The following is a 23225-nucleotide window of genomic DNA, read 5'->3' as shown; positions in this document are numbered from 1 at the left end:
TAAAAGGTCCTGAATGCCATTAAAAATTGATAGCATAGGCATACTCATAATGAAGGCACAGAGCTGCTGCTTCAGTTGTATCTCAAGCTCATCTCAGCCCCAGCTGCTTCATGTCTGAGCCTGCTTTCACTCTGTTATGTAGCTGGGAGAAATCCCAGATGCCTGTGATAATGGATTGGACAAATCTTCATATGAAATGCAGGTGATCACTCTAAATGCTTAAAATTTTCATTTTAAATTCAAATATTTTTTAAGACAATTTTTCTCCTGAAATGTGTTACCACTCATCTTTTAATTTTTAAAATTTGAAAACTTTTGCAAAATTGTAGTGTTTCCCTGAGGGGGAAGTGCTGACAAAGCAGGTACCAGGTAACACATCCCAAGTTCACTGCAGGAGCAAAGCAGGTTCTTGGCTTGCACTGCAGTAGCCTGGGAATGCTGCTCTCTCTTTCCACCAAGTTGTGGATATATCAGCTGTCAAACTTGTGACCATTGAACAGACCAGAACTGCACTTCTGCTCATAAATCTGCAATAAATAAATAGGCTGCTACACAGGAGAAAGCTGCCAGTGGATCCCACTGCTGATTTAATTTCTCAAGGCAATCTCTGGTTAAAAGAGTCACTGCAGTGCATGAGCAGATATACAGACTTGGCATGCAGGTGTGAAAATCTAGAGAGAGATCTTCATTCTGCTGATTTGCTGGCTTGTAAGTGTGGTTCTTAAGTGTTTAACATAGTTTTGGGGTTGTTGGGTTTTTTTTGACATGATGGAAAATTAAAGATTTCAAAAGGAGGAACAGGAGCTGCAGAGCAGCACAACTTGCTGGGTTGTGCTCTAAACTCTGCTATTGTTGTAGTCATTGCTATATAAAAATTTTTTTTCATGTGGTCTTCTTTATTTTTTCATTTGATCCCCTTTTCTCATGGGATGAGGCTGTAGTTTATCCCAAAATCCATTAGTGCCTCACAAGTAAGTAGGTAGGAAACTTGACCTCAATTTTTAATAAATCTTAGAAATCTTGTAAAGACTCAGTCTCTTTGCTTGTATAACTTTCAAAGTCTTAGTCAGTGCCCATATGTTACAACCTGGAGGAAATGATGCTTGAGGATGACTAACAGAACATGGTCCTGCTGTTAATTTGGGTGCCATTCCAGAAATGTAATTTGTAAGCTTTCCTTTTCATATTGTTAACACATTTACTTTCTAATTCTAGTCTTTGCTGTTGTTCCCCACTAAGGACCTTAATGAAGGGATGAATTTTATATTAACACAGAGAGATATTTTTTTTCTCTACCTGTGACAAGTGGGGAGAAGCAGGCAGCATATTTGTGTTAGATTAGCAGAAATACATCATTTATGGATAGGAAATTCTCTTTAATGTAGTAGCTTCCTGCTGCAAACATGGTTTTACTCCAGCCTCTCTGAGTGGGCATGTGATGTACCAAGAGTGAGGATGGAAAGTAGTAATTGCCAATTATTTATTCCCTCAAAAAAAAAAAAAAAAATTGAATAGATTTGGATAGATTTCAGTGATTTGATGCTTAAAACTGATCGTACATCTAATTTGCAACTGGAAAGCTAGGGAAATTAATGAAGAATTACAGTTTCTATCCTCTTCTTACCACTTGTTCAGTATCTGCTAGATTGGCTCTCCCAGTCCAGGGTGCATTGTATATTTCTCTGTATGACAGGGAAAGCCCAAAGCCAGCCAGGCTGTGTGTCTGACCCAGGATGCTGTGCCCTGGATGCTCCACAGATGCTGCTGCTGCTGGTGGTTTCCTCCTGCACCCTGCAAACACTCAGCTGCAGGAGCCCTGAGGAGCTGGAGCAAAAAAATGGCAATTTCTTGTCACTGGGTGGAGGCAGCCAACCTGAGCAGTGTGATTTTTTTCCAAGCAGTCTGCTCCACAGGTGCAGTCTCCTCTCTGCTCCTCATTTTGGGGGGATTTGGTGCTTTTGCTGCTGCTGAGCATGGCTCTGGCTGTGGCATTGCAGTCAGGCACCCCAGGAGTTTGTGTTGGGTGTTGGCAAAGCCCATCTGTCTGAATCCCCTCTGGTCTTCTGGTTCTGGCTGTGCCATCTACAAAGTCTGTCCTGAAGCCTTTTAAGATGAGTATTCTTCACAGTTTATTAAGATGAAAAGACAAGTTAAATTCATGGGTTCTCCCTTACCAGTAACACAGTCTGAGCAGCTGTCTTGCTTCTTGCCCCATTGTGTTTAACTTCAGTCACTCTGGAAAGATTGAACCAGCTAAGCATGATTTCTGTGGACTTTTGAAGGTTAAAGTTTATTTTAGAAACCTTGGTGGAAAGCAGTAGGCTTGAGAAGCTTGCAGTTATTTAAAATGGAATTAAAATGGAGTGTTGCCTCCTGAGCCAAGACTTTGTGTCCCAGCAAAGGAGGGAAACAGCCAAGAAGTGTGAATGCCTTAAAAGGAGAGGAAGCCTCATAGGTATCTGCAAACTAATGTTACCTCCCAGATCCCATCAGGAAGAACATGTTCCACACTTCAAGTCTTGTGTCTTGAGGCAGCTCAGAATAGCAGAAGTGCCATAAATGCAGCGGCACAGCCTGAGCCACGTGCTTGTGGGGCAGCTCGTGGAGTGATGGAGGATCCACATCCCTGAGCTGCTCACATCTCCAGAAGCATCATGGTTGAGGGCTCAGGGTGAATCAAGGAACTTGCTTCATTCCTCTGAATTCTGATAAATTTGGGTTGTGTAAAGTGCTGCCTGGAACCCAGTTTAAGTGGCGTGGCTTTATTTGGCGTGGCCTTTCCAAAAGATCCCATTTCTTGTCTTAAAATTTTATGACCTCAGTGGTTTCAGGCTTACACCTTGTGTGGATTATTTAATGGGGAATAAGTATCTGTAAGCCTAGTTTTTTGGGTTTGTATTAAACTCTTGAGTGATGCAGTCAAACAGGTGGTTTTGCTGCTTTGGAGTAGAAGACATTTCAGCTGTTCAACCCTTTCAGAAGCCACCTTATGCTGTGGCTAACAATTCACATGCCAGGTTCAGCCTGGAGGAATTTAGAAACGCCCCAAACCCTGCCTGGGTGTCTCCCTGACCTCTCAAGGTTAGTGCTGGCCCCAACCTTTCTCCTAAGAAAGGTTCTCAGCTATCATTCTGGTGAAGAACATCCAGATTTCTTCTACTGTGTTTATGGGTAAAACACGTCTGTCCTCCAAACCCACTTTGCAGTTGCCCAGCTTGCCCAGTTAGTACTTTGAATTCAGACAGTGGCCCAAGCAATCTGTATGTAGAGTATTCAGGGAGATTTTAAAGCAGCTTTCAGTATCTGAAGGGGCTGCAGGAAAGCTGGGGAGGGACTTTCTGCAAGGCAGGAGGTGATGGGACAAGGGATAAGGGTTTGAGATACGAGGAAGAAATTCCTCATTGCTATGAGGGTGGCAAGATCCTGGACAACATTGCCCAGAGGAGCTGTGGCTGCCCCATCCCTGGCAGTGTCTCAGCCCAGGTTGGATGGGGCTTGGAGCCCCCTGGGCTGGGGGAGGTGTCCCTGACCATGGCAGGGGGTGGGAATGGAGGAGCTTTAAGGTCCCTTCCAACCCAAACCAGTCTGGGATTCTATAAATATGACTGTCTGCAGTGTCTGGAAAGTAAGGAAATCTGGAAGTAAGAGTTGAGGGTGTGGTTTTACCTTTTTTTTTTTTTGGTTTTGTTGTTGTTGTTTTTTCAAAATTAGGAGGCTTTTAGAAAACTGCTGGATCCGAGTTGCTGCCTTTTCCTTTCTCTGCTTGCCCACACTCTGCTCTTCCTGTCTCACACAAGGACTTGCTCCCTTTCCTCCTTAATAGCAGTTTGTCTGGTTTATTCTACAGAGCTTAATTTAAGGAGAAACTCAGCAGTAGGGAAAGAAGTGATGGATCTGAAAGCTATTCTTGGGCTTTTCTGCCCTGGCTTATTAGACAGCTGTTTTGTTTCTTTATTTTTTTTCTTTTTTTTTAAATGCAGAAAAATCAGAGTTGCTACAGGGCAGCAGAAATACTCCCTTGTTGGTGTGGGCTGTCAGCATCCAGGTGTCAGCCTGCCTGTGCCTGTCTGGTGCAGGGGGCACCTGGCTGCCCAGGGATTGGGGTCCCCATGGAGCACCCCGTGCCAGCCCAGATGGCTCCTGGTGCTCAGGGCAACACCAGCTCTGCTGCTGCTCCATGGAATGGGAAGGAAACAGAAGCTGAGCAGCAGTGTAAAATGGAAATGCTCCTTCCACACGTGCATGCTGGGGAAGCAGGATTCTGCCTCCAGGGAGCTTCTCCCATCATGGTTTCTGTGGTTTTCTCCCATCTCCCTGGTGGCCACAGCTGCTCTCATCCCCCTCTGCTTTGCAGTGGCAGCTGAGACCAGGCCACCCAAATGGCAGAGGCCTGATCCCTCTGCATCTTGGTTGCAAACCAGCTGGATGCCAATTTAATTCATTAAGTACATGCTCTTATAAACATTGACCAAGTTAGCTGAGAAAACGAAAAATGTCTGAGGTTAAAATACGGACTAATTAATCTGAGTGATTTGTGAGCCTCTGCTCCTGTAGGAACAGTTACACAACTGTGCCTTTTAAAGAACAAGAGAGCTTCATTTCTAGGGCAGGGGAGGGAAGTGCTCTCCCAGCCCCACCAGCCATCCAGGACAGACAAACCAGCTGGCAACTGGTTTCAGCCCAACTCCCAGTTTGCTCTTTTTCACTGCCCCAAGAGGCTGGGGTGTGCATCTGAGCTGCTGGGGGTGCTGGTGCTGCCCCGTGGGGAAGGAGGAGATGGGCTCTGTGTGCTCCTGCCAGCATCACTTCACAGCATGGAGGTTAAGGTACCTCCTCCTGAATTTCTTCAGGAAAAGTAGAGTAGTAGAACACGAAAATCCTCACATTTCGTATCTCAAGGAGTAAGTATTACCATGCAGCCAATGTCCAGCCTACAGGAAAGGCTGAAGGACAGCTTTAATCCTTCCTTTGTCAACTTTAATGAAAAGCCTGTCAAGCAAATAGGAAAAAAAAAATGTGTGTGGCTTTTTGAGGTGTATTGTTTTAATTTTGCCCTACAGAAGAGGGAAGGGTGGTGCAGCCCTATGTGGTTCCTGAGGGTCAGTGCCACCACTTTCCTGGAGCAGCCAGGGCAGGGCTGAGCAGACACCTTACCTGTGGCAGCCTTTGTGCCTGGGAATGAGCTTCTGGCTCTCTGAATCTCTCTCAGAGTGATCCTCACCACACTGAGAAGTAAATAGCTGATCCATCAAGCCACGAGTGCCTTTATGTTGCCTGAAATATTGGTGTTGCCATGTAGCCTAGCAAAGGGGGTCTTTGCAAAGACCCCCTAGTTTGGGGGTCTTTGTCATCTTGACACTGGATTTAAGGTGAGTGCCCAACTTCACACACACTGCTCATCTCTAACATAAAGATTTTATAATTGCTCTTGATACAAGCATAAAACAAATCTAGAATTCTGAACACCCCGGCAACGCCGTGCCATTATTTTTGTCCATTAATAACCACTAATAATGTTGTTTTTTGGATTATAGGACAGAAAACTCACAAAAGTAGAGAGGCAGAGATTTAAAGAGGAAGCAGAAATGTTGAAAGGTCTACAGCATCCAAACATTGTGAGATTTTATGACTTCTGGGAATCCTGTGTAAAAGGCAAAAGATGCATCGTGCTGGTTACTGAATTGATGACCTCTGGAACACTGAAGACGTAAGTACTGTGCTTCTGGTGAGAAGGATAAGAATAGCAATGGAAATTTTTAGAAAAATCCTACTTTCATAGTCTGAAAAAAGACACCTCCAGATAAAAGAAAATGGAGTTGTTCTCTGGTGTCTGCCATTTGTCCCTCTATTTGAACTGCATCGATTTGACAGGAAGGATTTTGGCCTCCAATCTCCTTCCCTGCTCTCCTGTTTCCATTATGCAACTACGAGCAGCTCTCTGCTGTGTTTCATCTTTTGCCTGTGATGTTTTAATTTGCCAGGGTGTGTTTTTGTGGTTGCTTTTGTACTTGGATTTGCATCTTTTATTGGAAAATTCAGGCAGAATAGCACTTGGATAGTAGGATCTCATTTTGAAGCAGAAGAGGCTCCAGGTTATCTACTGAACAATATTAATTAATAGCTTTTGGTATTGAAAATCTTGTTAAGGTTGATATGAAACAGTTGGCATGAATTCTGGAACAGATTTCCAGCCCCAATGGGAGCAGTGCTCACCACTGTGTATCTCCCATGTGCAACTCTGCCAGTGCACTTGCAGCTTTTACATTTTTTCCTAAATGCACCCTCCCAGTTGGTATTTTAGGTAAGTGGAAAAAATGCAGGTGCACAGTGCAGAGGTCAAAGTCTTCTAGTTAAAATTAAACTTCTGTATTCTTCTGATTTCAATATATGAAATGTTCTAAAGCTTTTTTGCACTGTGAATTGCTGTACTATTAGACTTGCAAATATTTGGTTGTATTTGCACCAAAAATGCTTATTATCTTCCACCCTAAAAAAGGAATGCTCTAATTCCTTCTTTGAAAAGATCTAATTTTTTCAATTTTGTGATATTTCTGAGCTGCTATTCTGGAGCCTAATAAGGGGCTTTTATCCATAATGGAGTTTCAGCTGTTAAAGCCCCTGGAATCTCTAATAAAGTTCATTTTCTTTGTACTCACTTGGGTCTCTGTTTGTGCTGTAGGTATCTGAAGAGATTTAAAGTGATGAAACCAAAAGTCCTGCGTAGCTGGTGCCGGCAAATCCTGAAGGGTCTTCTTTTCTTGCACACAAGAACTCCACCAATAATTCACAGAGACTTAAAATGTGACAATATTTTTATTACTGGACCAACTGGATCTGTGAAAATAGGGGACTTGGGTCTGGCAACCCTCAAGAGAGCTTCTTTTGCCAAAAGTGTAATAGGTAATCCTCCTCTTTTCCTTGGCTTCCTTCTGTTGCTCTGGTGGTTGTCTTTTTAAAATCTTTCTTTCACATTTTGCATCAGTGTGGTTTTTTTGCTTATAGGTTAGTAGTAGAGATGAAAATGGTTTTGTGCTTCTTCCCTTTATACCACAAAAAAAATAAGTAAATAGTAGCATGACTTCCCTTTCTCTTTCTCTCTGTATCACAATGGTCAGTGTTTGTTTTTAATTGAAATATAAATGTATCCACAAATCCTTCTCCTTTGTCCTTCAAAAGGATCAGGAGGGGTTCTCAGCAGCTTGTGTGCATCATCTTCAGTGCCTGCTGCAGAGGGAGGTGAACTGAGGGAGGAGAGGGCAGGGAAGGGCTGCCCTGCTCTCCCCTGATGCTGAAAAAGCCTGGGAATTCTGCTTCCCGTGATGCTGGGATAGGGATGGTGACTTTTCCTGAAGGGTGAGGCAGTGGTGTCCTGGGGATCTGAGCCTCTCTCCTTTGCAGAGAGGTGATGGGGGAGATGTTCTGTCTGGAGCATCTCATCTCCAGTTACTGCATCAGCAGAACCAGCTCCATCCATGGGCAGCTGCAGAGCTCAGTCCTGACAGAGTTCTGCTGAAACACCATCTGCAGTTTATTAAAAATCATTGGCTATGAAATTAAAAGAAATTTCCACTAGAAAATGTAATAGCTGATGCCCTTAGGTGGTGTCTGTGTGAGAACTCAGGCTGACATAACCTGGGAGGTTGTTTCTGATGATTGTTGAAGGTTGTTGTTTCCTTGAAAAGGATGATGGTTGAAAAGGTGATGGTTCTAGGAAGCTGCAAATTCCTGAGAAATTATGCTGAAAGTGGGGGAAGTCATCACTCAGTCGTGTTTCAGCTTACAGTGTAAATGGAAATGAGATTCTGGGTAATTAGAACTAGCAAACTGATAGTGACAATGACTGCTCCCTTGCTACATGTAAAAATTTCACCCTTTCTTTCAAGCAGTAGTTGCTTAAATAATTATTTTGACATGTCAGATTTTCAAAGATTATGATTCTTAACAGTTGTTTGTACAGAAATATCAACCTTAAAGCTTAGGGAGCCTGGTATCACTGGAACAAAAATGATAGAAATTTGGATATGTGCTTGGGCACTACCAAGGATCAGGTCTGCTTAAAGCCTTGTTGATTGTAGTTAAATCATGTTGGTTAATATCTGTTAAGTTTCTCTAGTTTTTAACTTAAAATAATGGGTGTGGGGTTTTTTTGTTCAGGATCAGTACTTCTTCACAGATTTTATTTTTTTCCAGTCCTAACAATTGTCCATGGAACATAATGGAATAATATCAGCAATAATAATACTGGAAATAATCTCAGTAATACCAGTACAACTTTTCTGTAAAATCAATTGTCACCACCACACCATTAGAGCACACTTGTGTCTAAAGGAAATTCAATACTGAAAAGGGTTGCAGGTGGCTGGCAAGGTCTCTGAGGTCTCTGCATTCATTTTGGCAATAAGGGTGCCTGCTCCAAGGAAGAATTTGAAAGGCTTGTTAATACTGCTGAGATGAGTAATTCTGCCCCCTCTGTAGATGTAGTAGCTTTAAAGCATTATTAGTAGCTGCAATTTTACATTGCTCTGAAGGGAATGAAGTCAGCATGGCTCAGGTCCAGCTTCTCCCATCATCTCTGGTGCTGCTGGCCTGACCTTGCCATGTGCCTCTGCGGGGACCCAGCCTGGGCACAGCTCCCTCTGCCAAGAGGAGCTGGATAGATGCTGAGAGGCTTTACATCTGGTTTAAGTATCCTTTCCCAGCCCTGAGGGTGGGGGGAAAAGTATCATTTTCATGCTGTTTTGGAGTGGTGTCAAAAATTTCATTTGCTTCTTAGACTGTCGCTGTCGCTTTTCTCGGTTTTGCTCCATAATTCATGAGATTCACTCCTGCCTCTGAGCCTTGCTCCTTCTCAGACAAGGTACCAGCTCTGGAAAACATGATGGCAGCTGTGAAGTGTTCCAGAGCAGCAGCCACCTCCCTGTCACAGTGGGGAGAAAAGCCCTGGGAGCAGGCACCAAGTGAAGCTCTCACCACATGGCTCTGGTTGGCTTACAAACCATAAACAAGGGGACAGATCAGTCCCAAATTTTGCAAAATCTGTTCTACTGAAATGTTTGTGCTGGGCACTGTTCAGTGAGTTAGGCCAAGCGTGCTCTAGAAAATGTGCAAAAGCAGAGTTTTTACTGACAGACATTAATTTTGTGATGCTGTTTAAAAAAAAAAAAAAAAAAAAAAAAAAAGTTTACATCAAGTCCCCAAACATCTACAAGACCTGTTTTTTTCCTGGTATGTGTTACTTTATGACAGTTGAGTCTTTGTTGGTGGTGTAGAGATGTCAGAATGAGAAACAAAAGGACCCACCAGGCTGCTATGGGGTGGGGTGGTGGATTTTAAGTTCTGAGGTGGATGCTGCTGGGCTGGATGGGCAGAGTTTGTCCAGGTCCCCCCTGTGGTCCAAGTCCTTTCAGGCTGCTTTTGGCATCTCAGTGCTCAGAGCTCAGTTGTCCTTTCCCCATCACACATCTGTCTTGAGCTCTCTTGCCTCCTGTTCTCTAAATTTGAAAAGGAAATTAATTAGTCTGGACTCCTAAGACGAAGTTCCATTAGGGGAATACAGTTCCTGGAATAAATTACCTAAGTGTTAATTTTTCCCCCTTTTGCCTTTAAAAACAGAGCTCACTTTTCAGAGCAGTCTGCTGTGCAAATGTTGTCACAAAGCTGCAACTTTCTGTTCTGAAGCAGTAAGGGCACTGCTTCCCTCAATATTTGTCCACTTGCACCAGGTTTCTGACACCATAAATCTCTGTTGAGTAGGACCTTACTCTGTGAGTAGCCTTGCTGCTTTGTTCCACTGAACCAGTGACAGAATTATGTTTAATGGTTTGTGTGTGGTGTGATTTGTGACACTACTTTCTGCCTGCTGGGTAGTTGCTGTGTATCTCTGGAGGAAAAAAAATGCAAATTCCTATTGATAGAAACAAGAGTGAAGGTTTCTCATTTTCAGCTGCACAAACCTGTACACATCTCTCTCTCTACCCAGACAAACCATTTTATGACTTCCAGTGTGCTCAGGCCATGTGCTGTACCTCATTCTTTTGTTCTTGTTGAAATTTTGAATAATTTTGAATTTTTTTTCTTTTTTCCTCTCCCCCCTTGTGTTATTACCAGCAAGCCATGGGTGTGCATGTGTGTTTATTTTGGGTTTCTTCCCCGGGGCTGCTTGAGCTTATTCTAGTTACTTCCCTTTGCTGAAATAATCTTCTACACACCCTTCCACAGCTATAATGGGCAAAAAAGATTGTGTCCAAAGGCATTTAAATGTCTTAAAATATTTGTTCTTTTTGTGCCTGTCTCTGTAGGTACACCGGAATTTATGGCCCCAGAAATGTATGAGGAACACTACGATGAATCCGTGGATGTCTATGCTTTTGGAATGTGCATGTTGGAAATGGCTACCTCAGAATACCCTTACTCAGAATGCCAGAATGCTGCTCAAATTTACCGGAAAGTTACCTGTGTGAGTGAACAGCCCTCATTTCTGTTAAGGTTTTGTAATTTGAAGGCTTAAAAATGTATTTGAGGTGTCAGTACCATGGGATGTTTGGTGTGTTGTGGAAGCTGAGGTGTGTTAGCTCTGGGCTACACCAGCCTGTGGCAGGTTTATTGGGAAGCTTGTAATTCCACTCCTGGATGGTGTTTGGCTGTACTACATACATATACATACATACATATACATACATACATATACATACATACATACACATACATACATACACATACATACATACACATACATACATACACATACATGCACGCACATACATACATGCACGCACATGCATACATGCACGCACATGCACGCACATGCACGCACATGCACATACATGCACATACATGCACACACATGCACACACATACACACACATGCACACACATACACACACATACATACATACACACACACATACATACACACACACACACACATACACACACACACATACACACACACGCATACACACACACACATACACACACACACATACACACACACACATACATACATACATACACATACATACATACACATACATACATACACATACATACACACACATACATACATATACTTACATACATACATACTACTACATCTACTTGTCTCCACCAGCCAAAGTCACACAAAACCTGGGGAGAATGAGCAGGGAAAAATGTTTGCTCTAGTCTTGCCTCCTAAGTGGAGATTTCTCAGGCTTAATTTTTCCACAAAAAAAGAGTATTTAGGGGTTGCAGCCACAACACTTATCTGTATGGCGGAGGATGTTTGAGTCAGATTTCCAGCACAGATTCTCAGTGTTTGTATATGTGACAGATTACCAGAAGATACTAAAAGGAAAAAATAGCAATATTTATTTTTGGAGTCAGTCAGAGGAGGTTTGTATCGGCATTTTTTTGTATCTGCAAGGTCTGATAATCCCCAAACAAGAACCATGGGAATGGGTTTGCTGCATTTTCAGGTGAGGGTAGGTTGGAGGAGAAGGCAGTCTAAAATAGTCTGTACACTACACAAAATACCCTCTGTGACAGTCTCACCCCCAGATGATAAATGTTTGTGCTGTACTGCAAATGTCTGAAAAAGCTCCTGAGTCTGTAAGATGCTATCAGATTGCAAATCACTGACTGCAGAGAAATGAGACTTGCCAAAGGCTTTGGCATCTGTGGTTGTGTTCTGTTCTACTTGGTTAAGTGAAACCAAGAGTTGCAGGAGGTTTGGGTTTTTTTCAGTATAGATTATGTGAAACAGACTGGTTTGTCAAAGATTTCCCCAGGTGGTACTTTCCATCTGGTTGCTAGAGAAGAAGGTACCAAGCTGTGTGGTTTGGCCTGTGTGCATCATCAGAAGAAGCAGTCTGCACACTCAGGGTGTGAAGAGGGTGATCTTCTGAAGAAGTCTGTTCCAAAATTCACAAAAATTAGCTCCAGGTCAGGTTGGCTTTATTTTTTTGAGCTGTAAAGCAGAAAGAGCAATTATGCCTACATAGCACATACATTCAGTGGATCCATTTCTCAGTCTCCAAAAGTTTGGTCCCAAAATGAGTTTGTATTTCTATTACCCAGCTATTTGTTATGAGCAAAAATATTATCAAAAGCAACTTAGTAATAACTGGTTGATTTTGAATGGTACTTGAGAGCACTTGCTTTCTCCAGGAGGTTTGGAGCAGATGTGGTTCTGTGAAATGCTGCAGTCAGCAAACCCTGCCTGAGCCCAACGTTGCCTTTTCTGATTTGCTGTATGCTCATCTCCCATGCTGGGCATGGAGATGCTGGGTATGTGCCAGGTGATGGGTTTCTGTGCAATTTAACTTTTCTAGGTATGTTTTGTGGTGTTCAGAGTCTGTGCTTTGGCATGCCTGAAGATCAGGGTGCTGGGCAGGGGATGCTCTTCTGGTGCTCTGCCTTTGCTGTGCTGCTGCCAGGGTGGGAGGGGGAGGATGGAAAGAGTTGGGTTGGGTCTGTGTTCAAAAGTGTCATGAAACACAGGAGGGTGTCCCTGCAGGGAATGAGATGCCATGACTTTCTGAGAGCCATAGGCTGCCTCTGAAGAGGGGAAAGCAACTTTATCCCATTTTTTTATTACATTTTTGTGTAAACCGTTCAAGGTGAGAGGTAGTATGGTAAGGCTGAATCTTTCCCAGTGGACTGCAGCTGGGATTCCTGGTAGTTTAGAGTGTTGATTTCAATCCAAAACTACTCAGAAGTGATTGGGGAAAAAAACCCAACCAACAACAAACCAAACAAAACAAAGACCAAAACAACAACAACAACAAAAAACCTCCAGCAAAATGAGTTGGCACCACAGGCTGTGGCTGGAAATGAGTGCTGTATCTTCCCAAAGAAGTGAAGTCCATTTGGTGGCTCAGTGAAGTTGCTTGCCTGAGTTATTATGAGGATGGCTTCTTGTTCCACAGTGTTAGCCCATGGTGCTGTATCACACTTATTCCCCTCACTCCTGTCCTACAAGAAGTTTATTTCATTTGGCACAAGGTTTGTTAGCTTTATGTAGGCAAGCAGTCCTTTGGATGTGCTCTAAATGCCACCTTTGTAAGTACCTCAGGAGGTGTCTCCTTGGGCTCTGAAGCTTCATGTGATGCCAGCAGGAGTCCCCTCTAATTTTAGGCTCTGGGGCCTCATCTCCCCTGGGTGTGATGCTGGGTGTCCTTGTAACAAATGCTCCATGAGAAGGGGCAGGGTGTGTGAGCAGCTGCATTGGGTGGGAGCTGTGGGAGCCTTGGAGCTGCCACCACAGCCAGGGAATGTTAAGGAGACCTGGACGTGTGAGTGTGAATTTGGAGCCCCAGGTAACATCTGATGGCTTCCATTGCTCCACGTGCCCAGGGAAACTTTGTGTACAACTCTTAGCCATCTGCAATATTGGTAATTAAAGGCTTTGGAAGACTCCTAAGCCTCATTTATAAAGCAATATCCAAGATGGCAAAGTAAAATTATTAATCAGAGTATTCCTAATTATATGTTATATTTCAATTTGCAGACTTAACTGCTCAGTTTTATAAACACTGAAGGCCTGAGCCAGCTTGTGCTCTGTGGCAGTGAACTGTTAGGTAGTGGGAGATTACAGGGGAAATTACTGGTAATTTGGAAAACTGATTTTATACCAGCAACTCTAGAGAGATGGGAACAGTGCTTTTCCTGAAGAACAAGTGATGGTGGAGAAGCTGTATAAAGGTCATTTTACTGCTTCTAGGGGCTGCCTAGCAGGGCCAGCTGAGACAGAAAGCCTCAGATACAGACATGGAGGGCTGTGTGCTGCCTTCTTTGGTGAACCTGGGGCAGTTGCAATGGGAGCAAAAGCTCTGGGATCCCTTAGGAGGAAAAGTTGTCATGGCTGTCATTCCAAGGAAAGGGTTAACCATCTCCCTGTGGAGAGGGAAAAAGCCCTGTGGAGCTTTGGGCACAGTAGGACTGGGAGGAGGAGGAGCAGGGGGTGGAACTGCAGGCGCCTGGAGGGGGGATCCCAGGAGGAACCTCTCTGCTGGGCTCGCCAGTTCCTCTCTGCATCCCAGGGGACCTGTGGCACCAGGGACCCCGCTCTGACCTGTGTGAGTTGCCTGGGCAGTGCCACGGGGCTGAGGGAGCTGCTGCTCTCAGGGTGCAGGATTTGGGGTGGGGGGTCCCTCTGCCTTGTCTCAAGCCATCACCAGGCAGTGGGGTCTGCAGGGCAGGGGGGACCTGGAGGTGCAAAAATGTACTTCTCATTCAAAAATGTCACTTTTCATCAGGAGGTGGGGTTGGTCATGCAGCAGCTATTGCTAACGTTGGGGTTTGTCTAGACTAAAAGATAACCATGGAAATGGAGCGTAGGCTAAAAGCAGGAGTCTGAATCACACTGACATTCCTTCTTCCCAGGGTGAGGTGAGTTCTGGGATGCTTCCTGGAGCAGAAGGTGGCCCTGAGCTCCCTGGGTGGAGGGATCAGTGGTGCAGTGCTCCTGAACTCAACCTGGCAGTGAGACAGGGACTTCATCTTATTAAACTTGAGTTTTTGCAATAAATAAACACTTTTTAGTGTGTTTAAATTGAGAGTCAATGCAATGCAAAAAGCAGATGTCTGTGTTTGATTTCCTGGTGGGTTTATTTTTAAAATATAAAATGACTGATTATTGCTGTCTGAGATGGGAGGCATGGTGGTGGCAACTGCTGGAGGTTGCTGACAGCATCAGCAGGGTCTGGGGTTGCTTGCTGGGGTTGCATTCAAGGGACTGCTTGCTAGCAAGGATGCCACTTTGTTCCTTAGGCTGCACCTACACTTACTTTGGCTTTCTCTGGGCTGTGCCTTCCTGCTGCTGCCCAGCACAGGCAGTGAATCTCTTTGGCTTTGCCATTATAGTATCTTTTTTTATTATCAAACCGTATCAAACTCTTGCCTGCCAGTAGGATGCAAGCTATAGCTGCAGTCGTAGCTGGTCAAGCCCTGGGCACTGATAGACCTTGTTGGTACTGAAAATACAAAATCACCCTTCTGTGCTTTTTTAGGATATTATGCTTTAGGCATGTCTGTAATGTATGGTTGTTATTTATTTCTGTGACCTTTTATTCTACCTGACCATATTCTCATGGCTTAATTGCTCCTTTGGTTTTCCCCTTTTGTTTTTACTTTTGTGCAACTGTATGTGTATAATAGGATAAAGTGGCACTTGTTTCCTAAACATATAGAGGGACTCATTCCTTTGCCAGATGAGACACCCTTGTTATCCCTTATCACATCTCTCCCAGCCCTTGCAGTCTGAGTTCTGGAGGGTAAACATACAGTGGGTATGTAACATAACAAAAATACACATTATTCAAGCAACAGGTCCAAGCCACATTCACTGCAGTTAGCACTGGAGTGATTTCCTGGTCAGCATATTTGCAGTGACCTTCATTCTGATTCCATAATCTCATTTTTCATGCATAACTTGATGGTTTTTCTTAGTCAGATTGTTTTTGTGTTTAATCATTCTGCCAAGTGATTCTGATGTATTCAATAGTGATGAAGCATCAGAGCCCGTGACCTTCCCAGCAGCTCCACTCCAGTGTGTCCTTACTGGGACACTGCAGGATGCCCAGCAGACCAGCTGCATCTGCTGGGGCTTAATGGTGACCTCACTGGCTTTAGCCAGTGCTGGAAAACAACCCATGTGCTTATAAATAATGTTCTCTTTCATATTAAATTTTTATAGTTTCTTTTTTATGAATGTTCTGAATGTTTCCTCAGCTTTCGCTGGCTATATTCTATATGGCTCATACAGACTGAGTAAATTCTGTAGCACATCAACAGACAAATGACATTATGAATGTAATTTCATCGACTTTTCGTGTGTTTCACATATTGTCTTAGATCTGTGGTTAATCTGCTTAGAATAGCATTAGGATTGAGTACCATTTTGGAGTGAAATAAAGAGGAGTTTCTAATTGCACGTGGCAATCTCGCTGCTGAATGTCATGGAATAAATTCCTGGCAGAATAGAGAGCTTCACCTGATCTTTAGTGACTCCAGAGACTCTGTGGCAGGGCATAATTTCAGGAAACATGGTTTCAGGTTTTTTCAAAGATTTTTTTTTTTTCCTTTTCCTTTTTCTTCCTATGTGAGTATAGAGACTGCCTTCAGGTGGAAGGTGGCATTCCAGTCCCAAGTTGCTGGGAGGGCACCTCTTGGGTGGCAGGAGAACCTGAGGAAAACATTTTGTCATGGGTGAGGCTGAACATTGGTTTGTCTGGCATCTTCTCTGATCATGCAAAACAGTACATGTTACTCTTTCAAAAAGTGTACTCTGCTGATGGAAAAATGCCAAGTGGCTATTTTTAGAGCTCTGAAAAAACAAACTTCAGATTTTTTGCCCCCAGCATGGCGGTTGAAATGTTAATGTCCTATATGTGCCTGACTGAACTCCAATATTTTGCACTGGAGTATTTCATGTATTTCACATTTAATCACTTGAGAAGGAGGGGGAGGAGTGAGGCTAAGTGATGGTGAAGGATTTAAAGTCAGTCATCTCCTTTGAGACAGAAATTCTCAGAAGAGAAGGTATTTCATCTTCTCTCATTTTGCTCTTGGATTTATTTTTATTATATTTTTTAGCATTTAAAGAGTTTGTATGGAAGACACCTCCTGTCAGCCAGCTAGCCCTGTGTTTCAGATGCAGGGGTGTTGAATTTACTTTAGTTTACAAGCCAGCTGTGCAGTTTGCAGACTGCCACTGGTAACTCCTTAGTTAATACACTTCGAGGTTTGGTGCCGTGTTTCCTTGGGAATGCTGAGGAAAGGCAGATGGCTTTTATATAAAAGAATGAGATGAGTCCTTTGATCACAAATAGAAACCTGCATTGTGCATTAACCCCCTGCATTGTCAGGAGGCTGGTGAGCATCAGGGCACAGCACCATGGGGAGGATTTGCAGCATTACAATGGGATGGCCTTGGAGGTTTTAATGAAGAGTTAGGAGTGAAAACATGGTATAGCAGATGGGCACTGAGAAAAAGACTTGGGCACAGCAGTTCTGGTCTGTACTGCACTGTGCATGCTTTGTCCTTGTTGGTTTTAGTCATCTATTCACAGCTAAGCTGTTCATTAGGTTAATACAATAGATGTTCAGAGGGGAGTCAGATGCAAAAGGTGTTAAAAGTAAAATGATGTTTGGAGGGGTTGCTGTGGTTGGGTTTTTTGTTTGTTGTTGTCGTTTGGGTTTTTTTGTTTTTTGGTTTTTTTGTGGAAGAAATTTGTAGGGTCAAAAATTGGAGCCAGTCATCAGGGATTTGTCAAAGTGTTTTACTGCATTTCGAGGTGCCCAACATATCCTGCTCCATCCCAGTCGTGTGAGAGTTCAAGTTGAACCATGAACTGAAGGTTGTTCATGAATTCTGGAAAACAGAATTAAACTGAGAGATGCTGTGATGTGCCTTATGCTACTTGTATCTCTCATATGTTCTGTTTGTGTTAAGATACTGATGGAACGCTCTGCAGTTATAAAAAGCAATTGGCAAGTTCCCTTGAGTGAACAGATAGATAGATGAGCAATAAATTCCTCCAGGTTGCTGAAAGCTCCTCAGGTAGCATGGTGAAATTTGCCTCTGCTGCATAGGTGGGTTTTTTATTTTTATTTTTTATTCTGGTGGGTCTATTTTCCAGAAAACATTAAGCTATAGCAGATAGTAGACTTTATTGCCCACTCTTCCTGGTGTCACTTAGATAAAAATCAAGGGTTTCCAATGGCAAACCAGAGTGTTTGGAAATACAGAGGTTCATCCTATTACTTTCCATTGTGAATTACCAAAGATTTCTTCCAGCTCCTCCCTGTCGGAGAACACAATAGGCTCATGCAGCTTGAGGGTTTTCAGGTTGTAAAGGATTCATGTTAAAGCATCTTTTGTTGCTTAGTTTTTTTTAATTTCTAATTTACATTGGGGTTCTGAGAAACCCTTCTGACACACTGTAGTGGGCTTTGGCTTGTTTTGAGCAAACCTCAGCTAGATACTCCCTATCATTTTGACACATTTTTGATATAAAAAAAAATGTGAGCCCTCCTCTTGTAAGGAAGATTTAGGTTTGTCTAAGCAAGTAATTCTTTCTAGTGGGTCACAGCCAGCCAGCTGTGTGTATGGATTATTTTGTTTTGTTCCCAAAATAATGTGGGGTTTGGATATCAACAGGCCTTTGCCTGGACAAAACTGGGAAGCTGAGGCTTTGTATGGCTATTCTGTGAATTTCTTTCAAAATGTATGGATTCTGGACATTTCTCTTGAGTTTTCAGACTGAAATGGAGTGTTTAACCTAAAATAAATCCAAATTTAAAATCAAATCCAAGGCTTGAATGGCAGCAGGGAGTTAACAAAAAGCTGAGAGTATGATCTGATGCTGGAATATTCAGAAATTTTCAGAGAGCTGCTAGCCCTTATCCACATTCACCTGTAACATTTATTCAAGACCAAAGTCAGTGAAGTACTTGCAGTTATTTTCTGCAATAGAAATTTATTTATTTTTTATCCAAGGTAGCATCAAGTGAACCAGAAGTCTACTCTTCAGGACCTCAGACATCCTTATCTGCCACTGCATGATCCCTTATTTACTGTTCTTCCAGGGTGAAACTTTGAAAGGATTTGAACAGAGTTAAATGTTCTAATCTCTTTCAGCTATGTGCTTAATCAGATTCTGGTTTTTTAGATAAGCGAAAACTTAATTGTTGACACAATTAGAAATCCTTTGGTCCTTAAGTCATAGTCTATGTGCAGGATCTGTTTCCAATTTAATTTAGGCAAATTTTCATCCATATACATCTTGTTTTAGTAGGTAATGGTGTTAAGCATTTTGAAAAGAGAACCAATTTTTGTGTGATTTAAGCTGAAGCCAAAATTTTCAGGATACCTTCTTGTGTTGACACTTGTCATCTGTAGCTGGATACATACATGAAAAGTATTTAATGGGAAATCATTCTCTGGGACTGAATGGGGATGAGTTGCTCGCTCATGGAATGAGCAGCAGGTATTGGCTCCTGTGTGCTGTGATAAGGAGAGGGGCAGGGTGTTCCAGCACAGCATCCTTCCCTCCCTGCCTGCAACCTGGCATCAGGAGAAATGTCAGCCCTGGCTTTGAAAAAGCACCTGTGTGTTAACTGCCCAGGTGTTCCTGTAATTATATTTGTACTATATTTTGATTATGTGTACAGAAAGATGACATAATATGTAAACTGTGATTTACCCTGAGGACTTGCACGCTGCCTCTCCTACAGTCTCTTTTTCTGTTGGGAAGATATATGTTATTTTTATTGTAAGGGGCTGTGTACCCTGAGAAGGTCATCCTGATTTAAGAAGTTGGTCCTGAAATGTTGGGAAGTAGGGAGAGATGACCTATGACCACCCTAGGAGTGTGTGTGTGTTTCTTTTAAATCCTCTCCATCTTCCTAAAACAACCCAACCTAACAGGAAAGAAATGCCACGTCTTCCTGTTCCATCCACATCGAGCCAGAGCTGGTGATGTGAATTCTGCTTCTCTTAAAATATTCTTCTGAAGTGCACAGTTGTTTTCTCCTTGAAAGGCCATGCTCATGGGTTAGCTGATCCACATCTAGAACTGGACACTATTTGCAGCAAAAATGTTAACATTTGACAGAGTGAGAACTTCATTTCTAGGTTACACCTGCTCTGCCTCTCATTCCCCATCAGATCCTAACAGTGTGCCAGGGAATGGAGAGCAACCCCTGCTTGGGGCTGAGGTTGTGGGGTTTGGGGCTTTTTTTTTTTTTTTTTTTGAGGGGGCAGTGCTGGGGACACAGAAAAGCAAAAGATCTGTGGGAAACAGGAAAATGGAATATTGCATGGGTCTTCCAGAGTGTTTTTTACTTATTCTTGGAACTGGCTATCTGAAGAAAAGTATGATTTGTCTTTATTCATTTGGCATCTTGATGGTTAAGACAAAAATTTAAAAATTTTCAAAATTTAAATTTTTTTCTTTAGCAATGATTTTGGAGTCCACGGGATAGAAAGGTACAGTTTGCAGAGGTTAGTTAAGGAAAAAAAAAATTGTCCTGTGTGTGGCTGAATTGCTGTGCAAGCTTGTGTGCTTATTTCAGAGTACAATGGTGCTTTAAAATACATTAGTCCTAAGTCTTCAATTCAGTTTTACATTAACACTAACAGCTTTAAAGTATTAGTTACTCCAAGGGTTGAATTGACTGTAAAGTGAAGTAGAAATGTCCTTAATTAAGAGATTCAACGTAATTCTTTTCCAAACTAAATTGTTTTTCTCTATTTTTGCAGGGTATAAAGCCAGCAAGCTTTGAGAAAGTTACAGATCCTGAAATTAAGGAGATAATTGGGGAGTGCATTTGCAAAAATAAAGAAGAAAGGTTTGTTTCAAGTAATCAAGTTTTGAATAAATAATGTGTATGCAGAGATTTCAGAGCTCTCTGTGGATATTTGTTGTGGCCTCTGGGGTCTTCCCTGTGCAGGAAGCAATGCAGAATGGAAATACAAATACACACAATTCTCAGCTTTCCTGCCATATCATGTCAGGATAATAATAGAATAAATGCCTTTGTTGTGTTCTCAGCTTCAAGTCAGCATTGTGGACATGCAAACTGGAGATCTTTTGGCACAGGTGCTTGTAAAATCTCACTCAGATGTTCTGTGTGGAGCATCAAGTGTGGTGGAGGTTGGCCATGAACAGGGTTTGGTAGAGTCCTGACTGATGTGTTATAGCTCATCAGCCTCTGGACATGCCTAGGAATTGTGCCTTGTTTCCAGCTTTGATTTTAAAACCTTATCTCTTCTATTGGCCTTTCCTATCTAAGTGTGTCTATGGTTGAGTAATTCTTGTCTTCCACAAATACATCTTTTAGGGGCCTCAACTGACTGCCTAAATAGACCTCTATTTTAGTACTCATTGAGATCAGATAGTGAAGAAAAGTTGAGCAAAGCTATAATCTGAATTTCTGTCCATGCTTAAGATGTATGAATATTGCTGCAGCTTTGAAATAGGAAGTGTCATTTTCTCAGCAGTCTTCCAAAACAACTGAAATCATGCATTTTGTTACTGAGAACACACATTTGTTGTGGATGAACACCAAACATAGTGTAAATATTTTTGCCTTTAATAGCAAACTTCTTTGAAAAGGATTAAGACTTTTGCATTATTTGAATATTCTTTATATCCATTGCAGATATGAAATTAAAGATTTATTAAGCCATGCCTTTTTTGCTGAAGATACTGGGGTAAGAGTGGAACTTGCAGAGGAAGACCATGGTAGGAAATCTTCTATTGCCTTAAGACTCTGGGTAGAAGATCCTAAGAAACTGAAAGGAAAACCCAAAGATAACGGAGCCATTGAGTTTACTTTTGATCTGGAGAAGGAAACTCCTGATGATGTTGCACAAGAAATGGTAAAATAAACATCTCCTGACAAAACTGTATATATATGAATTAGTGAATAAATCCCAAAGAACAGCAGAAATGAATCTGGTGAAGTAACTTGTATTTAAACCTTTCCAGGTGTCTAGTTTAAGCAGCTTGCATTTATTTTATAGGGAATGCTTCAAGAAGGGGGTAAAACAGGGAAGAACTAGTACCTAAAAAACATTGTTTGCCAAGTATGAAAACAGATGCATGAAGTGGCATTTCAAATAGCTTAGGGACCATAGAGGTCTCTCCCACTTACATATTATGAAAACTCCTTTGCCAATGTCTTTAGTAGTTTCAGCCAGCAGCTTGAAATAAATTAGCAGAGTTCAAAAGTTCAGTCACGAAATATTCTACTCTGAATTCTTCAAAATGCTTTTTTTCCATCTTTTCTGTTGGTGTTACTTAGGAGGAATGTAGACAAGAGTAGATTCCAAACTCTCCAAACATAAATAGGAAACCAGATTCAAGGCTACAGCTTGGAATAAGCTTTGGGTTTTGTAACAAGGAAATTTACCTTGGTGAATTTCTGTATCTTAACTTCTTGGGGCTTGTTAGAAAAACTGATTTGTATTCCAGCTTTACTAGATAGTCCTTGGACTTGTCTTTCAATGATGTCTCTCCTGCAGTTGTTCAGGTATTCTAATGTCATGGAAAGAGAATCAGTAAGCACTTCAGTCAGGGGTCTGAATGTGCTTGTGCTTGCAGAAACTTTCCTGTTATATCCTAAGCCCCAAGTGATCTCAGTTGATGATTTTGTCATCACCCCTCCTGTGCTGCTTGGGAGGCTTTCATTTGGGCAATGGTGCTGTGCTTGGACTCCTCACCAGGAACTCCAGATTTAGATGGAGAAATTATTGCTCCTCTGTCTTTTTGTCATTACTTTTGCAGTAGGTCCAGTAGTTTAGGAGCAATGTATTGTTACAGATCTCATTTCACTTTAATGTTTTGCATTGAAATATTTCTGGAAAGATTTGTAGCTTTGAAGTTCCATAGGTTACTTGGGCCAAAGTTGTCATATTTTGTCATCAAGAGGAGATCATTCTGACAAAAGGGATGCTTAGAAGGGTCGATCCCAAACCACTGTGATACTATTCCCTCTCAAATTATTTTTGAAACCTGTGTTTTATTGTTACATTAACAGTTACCTGACTGTATATGAAACACTTTCAAACTGGAGGCTGTTGGGCCAGGGCAGGTGAAGGATATTTATTCCTAAATGTCTTTTTCTAGCCCTTATGAATTATGGAACACCAAAGCCATGTGCTTTCATCAATTAGTGTTGCCTTATTTGCTGTGAAAGAGGAATACAGAAGATTCTCTTGATTTGGGGGATTATGTATCATTATTGATGGGTTTTCAGCAGTCGGAAGCTGCAGCCTGTCCCAGCAATGTGGGAAAAAAACTTGAAAATTTCTGGTGGTTTGTCTTGCAGCCTAAAACTACATTTCACAACCAGTGGGTGTTGTAAAATAGCATGTCTTCATTAAACTTTAAACATTATCTATATTTATAGAGATGTAGGAATAAGGATTGCTTAAAAAAAAACCTGTTAATGTGGCAGATTTTCAGTGCCTTCCGATTAGGCTTTGTCACAAAGAATCTACCAGGCACAATTATTAATACTATACAAGGTCCTCTGGACTTGTGTGGTTCTTTTCTCAAGTGTCTCTCTTCTGTTGGTATTTTTTGCTGGATCATCACTTCAGGAATGTCAGTAAGGTCTGAGGGCACAGGCAGTGGAAAATACCCATGTCCATCTGTAGCTGTATTTTAAGCTGCTTTGCATCTATTAATTTTAAACAGGGAAAATCTAAGCTGTAAAACTGGGCAAGAGCAAAG

General features: G+C 42.1%; 1 protein-coding gene across 11 annotated transcripts in view; it reads left to right on the top strand.

Moving 5' to 3' along the window:
* The window catches only part of WNK2 (WNK lysine deficient protein kinase 2), a 117126-nt gene that overhangs the window by 34611 nt on the left and 59290 nt on the right, over positions 1 to 23225 (top strand). For all 11 annotated transcript variants that reach the window (XM_071755331.1, XM_071755334.1, XM_071755332.1 and 8 more), the window contains exons 3-7: positions 5535 to 5707; positions 6680 to 6900; positions 10299 to 10456; positions 20246 to 20334; positions 21148 to 21367. In XM_071755331.1, the coding sequence (XP_071611432.1) occupies positions 5535 to 5707; positions 6680 to 6900; positions 10299 to 10456; positions 20246 to 20334; positions 21148 to 21367 (861 nt within the window). The remainder of the gene's footprint in view (positions 1 to 5534; positions 5708 to 6679; positions 6901 to 10298; positions 10457 to 20245; positions 20335 to 21147; positions 21368 to 23225) is intronic.

The sequence above is a fragment of the Heliangelus exortis genome, chromosome 12, assembly GCF_036169615.1.
Source record: "Heliangelus exortis chromosome 12, bHelExo1.hap1, whole genome shotgun sequence".
NCBI lineage: Eukaryota > Metazoa > Chordata > Aves > Apodiformes > Trochilidae > Heliangelus > Heliangelus exortis.
Note: the sequence above shows the minus strand (reverse complement) of the source record. Positions and strands in the feature narration are given on the sequence as shown.